At 44.6% G+C, this 6,502-nt stretch overlaps 1 protein-coding gene across 1 annotated transcript; it reads right to left on the bottom strand.

The window, feature by feature from the left end:
* Positions 1-2,259: 2,259 nt before the first annotated feature.
* Positions 2,260-3,630, bottom strand: DEFB121 (defensin beta 121). The gene is made up of 2 exons (XM_054466869.1): positions 3,510-3,630; positions 2,260-2,500 (listed from the first exon to the last, which is right to left on the bottom strand). Exons 1-2 carry the CDS (start codon positions 3,565-3,567, stop codon positions 2,274-2,276), a joined length of 285 nt encoding a protein of 94 aa, XP_054322844.1. The 5' UTR covers positions 3,568-3,630; the 3' UTR covers positions 2,260-2,273.
* Positions 3,631-6,502: the final 2,872 nt, after the last annotated feature.

Raw genomic sequence — 6,502 nt, forward strand, 5'->3', positions numbered from 1 at the left:
CACTGTAAACAAAAGGAAGACAGGAGCTGTAGGACCCAATACCGGAGTGTGTAGACTTAGTAGAGAGAAGATGAAGGAGTTGCTTCTGATGGCTTCTATTTTCTTGAAATATGAGGCAAGAAGTGATATTTTGGTGGGCACAGGGAATGGTAGAAGATTGAGGAGAGAGGAAAAATCATGGACTAGTCACTTCAAAGAATGAGAAATCAAGCTTCTTAGGGAAAAACAGGAGATTAGCTGGGCAGTGTTGAGTGGTCTTTGAGGTTGGAGGCCGTGAATTTCCAGTGAAATCAGTGAGACCAGTTGGATTACTTTTTCTAAGAACAATCAGCTGCTGACCTATAAGTCAGGCACAGTGGCTTATGCCTGTAATCCCAACTCTTAAGGAAACCAAGGCAGGAGGATGATCACTTAAGGCCAGGAGTTTGAGACCAGCCTGGGCAACATAGCAAGACCCCCATCTCTACAAAAAAAAAAAAAATTTTAACTGCCAAGAGTGGTAGCACACACATGTAGTCCCAGCTACTTGGGAAGCTGAGGCAGGATAATCCCTTGAGTCCAGGAGGTTAAGGCTGTAATGAGTTATGATCACACCACCAAACTCCAGCCTGGGTAACAGAGTAAGATCTTGTCTTGAAAAATGAAGTTTACCTATAGAGAAGGCAAGTAGGTGGTTGTATTCTACCATGGTTGGGAGTTTGGCATTGATACCATGCAGAGTAGAGCAAGGGAGCTGAGTCAGCAAGAGAAATATTACAGGGCTAGACTGGATGGAAATTGAGTCAGGAGGGTAAGACAATTAGTGAAAAAACGGTAGGGTACAGGGCTTTACTTCAACTTTAAGAGTTACTAACTCTGAGAAGTAGGAGTTGGTGGCAACGTAGTGAAGGAGGATTTAACTTTTTTCAGGCAAAGAATTGCTATGCAGAGCCTAAAAGTAGAAAATTACAAAATGAGATCTACCTAGATTCTACTCACATTTATCAAGAACTGAATGTGCACTAGATTCTGTGCTGGGCACTTTCCTGTCTGTTATCTCATTTAATTCTCATGACACCCCTATGACTTGAGTAGGAAAGTTCCCCATTTTAGAGACGAGAAATAGAGCAGAGAGGGTTAAATGGCTTGCCTAGGGTCATGCAGCTGACGTGTGATTAAGCAAGGATTTGACCCCAGATCTGATCTCGCATCGAACGCTCTTCCTTAGACAGCTTTGTGATACTTAGACACTGACATTGAGGCTGAAGTTTGTCATCAGGAAGGTGAACTGGGGACATAAGGCTGAAGCCAGGTCAGGACTCCAATATGAAAGGGCTGAATAGGAGGCAGGTGACTCAAAATTGAACTTTTCAACTCAGGTCTAAGAATCAAATTCTTTTAGATTAGTCAGATAAGCAGCAAGAGTTGGGGATATTTGGGATCATGGGGCTGAATGTGGTAAAATTCCTGTCGTCTCAGTTCAGGATCAGTCCTGCAAAATGATTAGCCAGCAGTTCAATGTCCCATGGCCACAACTAGAGGGGATGGAAAGAGATGGAGCAAGGATCCACAGATGGCCTGATGCCAGCACTGTCCACCACAAGGAAGACTCACAAGAGGCATTGCCCAAGAGCCCCTGAGGGGCAGAACTGCAGGTGTGATCAAGGGAAAGTTATAATCTTTGGTGTGGGAGTAGAGAGAAGCCATGGGCCAAGAATGGGTTCTTGTGTTCATCATAGACTCTTACTTGCCTCCTGGACTCCCCTAAAATCCTCATAGATTGAGACCCACAGCCTGCCTCAGCCTAGACTCTAAAGCCATTGCTGTACAATACAATCACCACTAGCCACATTTAGCTATATAAATTTAAAGCTAGATTGAATCAAATTAAAACTTCAGGTCCGCATTCACACTGGGCACATTTCAAGTGCTCAGTAGCCACATGTTGCTAGTAGCTACCATATTGAACAACACAGATAGGAAATATTTCCATCATGGCAGAATGTTCTATTGGCAGTGCTGGTCTAGAAGAAAACAGGAATCAAGTAGATATAATGAATATTCTTTAATTCATATCCTCTGGGACCAGCTATGGGTCAGCAGGCTAGGAGCTATTTGCAAGGTTTAGATTATTACCACCTACTGGTCCATCCTGTCCTTCCTAATGTGCACAACACACACACACACACACACACACACACACACACACACACACCCTTTCTTCTTTATTTACTTGTTTCTAAATATAACTAGGTGGAACTATCAGACAGAAACAGGGTATTGCCAAGAATGATTTAATAGAACTGCAGGATTCCATGATGTTGAGACTCAAGGTTGGAAGAGAGGTGTCGGACTGCAGAAGTTGATTCCAGGCTTGTATTTGTGTCTGTTAATTTTGGTTTTACAGGTACATACTTGGGATCCACACAGCACTTAGCCTCAGTTTTGCATAATATATAGTATACTTCACTTTCTTTACATGTTGTTCTGCACCTGCCTGACTTACCCCAACATTTCATGACTGAAAACAAAAGGGAAGAAGAGAACAGGGTCAGTTTTGAAAGAAAGCAGAAGGGTGGGAAAGGAAGAGGCTAAAGCCCAGTAGAGGAGTAGGAGGGAAGTGAGGAGGTCTGTGGGGAAGAAGCTCTTACACAGGATCCCCTAAATTTAAGGGAGATTATAGACCACTACACTTTCTTCCTTCACTTGTGCCCCCTGTTAGAACCCCCAGAGTCCCCTCAACTCAGTGGCATGGGACCTACTGGGTAGCTTCCCCTCCTTGGCCAGCTCCTTGGAAGGGGGAAGAGGACCCTTCTCCCAAGAGTTTTATCTCCCCCATATTATAAGGTACCCAGGTGCCCAGTAGCAATTAGCCAGTTTTCTCATTGTTCTTCGGTACCCCCTCTGACCATATCAATGAAAGGTGACAGGAATATTAAATAAACGCATTTGAACATCTGTAAGTCTTCTAGGGCACCTGTAAAACTCCCAAGAATATCATACTGCCTTCTTCACAACATCCTGGGACTTTTCTCTGGCCCCAACCAGTCAAGGGAATTAGGAACAGCTACTCCAGGGAACCTACAACCTAAGGTAACCCAGATAATTTGAGGTTGCATTAAAAAGTGGAATCAGAATCCTCAAACAATCAGAAATTTGAGAACCATTTTCCTAGAGGCAACAATACATGAAAATTCAAATCCTTTCAATGAACGTTTTTGAAAAAGTCCCCATTTTCTCTATACTCCATACCCAAGTCTCTCTCTTTACACCCTATCCCATCCTCAGGTCATCATGTTCAGCTTTTCCAGAGCTAACCAGAGATAAGGTTGGAATGGTCAAGTACTGGGCACTGGGAAGACCATTTGGTACCAGAGAACTCAAACTTCCCCATGACTAGAGAGACCACCTAAAGGCCTCAATGAGCTCTGCCAGGCCATTCTCCCAGCCCAACCTGTCAGAGCCCCCAGAGTTCTCTGAACATGCATCAGGCTCCCTGACTCCCATCCCCTTCTGGAGATCCTGTTTACCTGGGGTGACCTGGGCCAGGAGCAGGGTAACAGTCAAAAACAGAAGAAGGAGCTTCATGAATGACGAGTGATCAGGGAGGGATAGGAGGCTTCTCAACTGGTAAAACAGACAGAGGACTCCATTCTGGGCAGTCCAGACTGGTATTTATTGCCTTGAGGAGCATGGCAGAGCCAAGATCAGTGAACCAGAACGGGAACATTTGAGATCAGACAGGCAGGCAAGGAAGGTATCAACCACACTGACTGAGGAGGCTGGGAGAGGGGGAAGGGACATTAACAAAGAGAAGATATGGCCTTGCCTTTGAAGAATTTTATAATACAGCTGGAGAACCAAGAAGGGGAATAATATTTTCATCACTAATTTGTTTTTCATTAATGAGAAAAAAATAGAGAGAAAAAGGATAAGACAGAAAAGGAGCGATACTTCTGTGCGCCTTGGGTTCTTCCCAGCAACAAGGACATGTTAGGATGTCCCATATGTTGATGATTCATTATAATGCCAAATGAAGGGCAGAGCAGGGAAAAATACCTTAATAGCTCCATGGCCATCACCACTGGAAACCAGAATGTCAGTATTCATGGAGTGGAATGAGCAGGAAAGCCATAGCCCTTACTTTTAACAGTACATATTTAATAGGAACAAGTAGCACCCTCATAGGTAGCAAAAGAAAAGCCATTTATTATTGTTGTGGTCTTTTTTTATTATTATTACTTATTTTTTTTGAGACAGTCTTGTTCTGTCGCCCAGGCTGGAGTGCAGTGGCACAATCAGCTCACTGGAACCTCGAATTCCTGGTCTCAAGCAATTCTCCTGCCTTGGCCTCCCAAAGTGCTAGGATTAAAGGCATGAGCCATCATGCCCAGCTTGGTCTTTCTTATAAGAAATGGTAGATTGCCCCAGCACTTTGGGAGGCTGAGGCAGGCGGATCACAAGTTCAGGAGATCGAGACCATCCTGGCTAACTCAGTGAAACCCCGTCTCTACAAAAAAAATACAAAAAATTAGCCAGGCATGGTGGCGGGCCACTGTAGTCTCAGCTATTCAGGAGGCTGAAGCAGAAGAATAGCTTGAATCTGGGAGGCGGAGTTTGCAGTGAGCCGAGATTGTGCCACTGCACTCCAGCCTGGGCAACAGAGCGAGACTCTGTCTCAAAAAAGAAAGAAAGAAATGGTAGATTGCAATCTTGGCCCTACTTCTTCACCCTTACTTGAATTCACACATTTGTCAAGGTCTCATCCTAGGAGAACTCTGCTTCATTTTCCCTTCACTTTGGCCTTAGCATGTGATTTGCTTTGGCTAGTGATATGTGGGCAGAAGTGACAGTGTGCCAGTTGTGAGCCTAGGTTTTAAGAGATGATGAATGTTTTCATTTGCCCTTCTGTGCCTCTGCCATCACTATGAGAAGAACATGCCCCAGTGGTCCAAGGAGGATGAGAGATATGTGGGGCGGAGCTACTCCAGGTGACTCACAGATCTACAGTGAGAAACAGAGCTGCCCCGGGCACTCCAGCCTCAAGCAGGGCAATCTAGCCAAATATAAAGGATTGCTGTATTAAGCCACTGAGTTCTGGAGTGGAACATTACATAGTAATGGCTAACTTATATACAAGGCCAGCAGATAGATCAGGAAAGAGCCAAGTGCTTTTTAGGACAATAATGGTAAGGTCTATCTTTCTTTTCTTTTTCTTTCTTTTTTTTTTTTTTTAAGACAGAGTCTTGCTCTGTTGCCCAGGCTGGAGTGCCTTGGCACCATCTCAGCTCATTGCAACCTCTGCCCCCCGGGTTAAAGCAGTTCTCCTGCCTCAGCCCCCCCCAAGTAGCTAGGACTACAGGCACGCGCCACCACACTCAGCTAATTTTTGTATTTTTAGTAGAGACGAGGTTTCACCATGTTGGCCATGGCTGGTCTCAAACTCCTGACCTCAGGTGATCCACCCACCTCAGCCTCCCAAAGTGCTGGGATTACAGGCGTGAGCCACTGCACCTGGCCTAGGTCTATCATTTCAAAATGGACAGAAATAAAGACATACTAACAAGAGGAATATCTTCTTTCTAACATGGAAGAAAACAACAAGCCAGGAGCAGAGGCTCCTGCCTATAATCCCCACAATTCGGGAGGCTAAGGCAGGAGGGTTGCTTGAAGCCAAGAGTTTGAAACCAGCCTTGGCAACATAACGAGACTCCATCTCTACACACACAAAAAAAAGTTTTAAATAGCCAGGCATGGTGGGGCAAAACTGTAGTCCTACCTACTAGGGAGGCTGAGGCAGGAAAATCATTTGAGCCCACGAGGTCGAAGCTACAATGAGCTAAAATTGCACCACTGCACTCCAGCCAGCTCAACAGAGACCCTGTCTCCAAAGACCAAAAAAAGACAAGATAGATTTTCTTGTTGTCTGAAGAAAAATTAATGCTCCGGAGGTCACCAGACTTTTTCTATAAAGCCCAGATGGTAAATACTTTAGGATTTGCTGTCCACAACTATCACAACTACTCAACTCTACAGTTATAGGACAAAAGTACCCACAGACAATATATAAGCAAATGAGTGTGGCTGAATTCCAATAAAACTTATTTATAGACACTCAAGTTTAAATTTTTTATAATTTTCACATCTCTAAATGAAATTTGATTGTTTTCAACTATTTAAAAATGTACTGGCTGGGCATGGTGGCTCATGCCTGTAATTCCAGCACTTTGGGAGACGGAGACAGGTGAATCACCTGAAGCCAGGAATTCGAGACCAGCCTGGCCAACATGGTGAAACCTCGTCTCTACTAAAAATACAAAAATTAGCCGTGTGTGGTGGTGAGCGACTGTAACCCCAGCTACTCAGGAGGGTGAGGCAGGAGAATCGCTTGAACCTGGGAGACAGAGGTTGCAGTGAGCCGAGACGGTGCCTTTGCACTCCAGCCTGGACAACAGGAGTGAAACTCCATCTCAAAAAAAAAAAAAATGTACCAAGGCAAACAGATCGCTTGAGGCCAGGAGTT

This window comes from Pongo pygmaeus, chromosome 21 (assembly GCF_028885625.2).
Source record: "Pongo pygmaeus isolate AG05252 chromosome 21, NHGRI_mPonPyg2-v2.0_pri, whole genome shotgun sequence".
Lineage (NCBI taxonomy): Eukaryota > Metazoa > Chordata > Mammalia > Primates > Hominidae > Pongo > Pongo pygmaeus.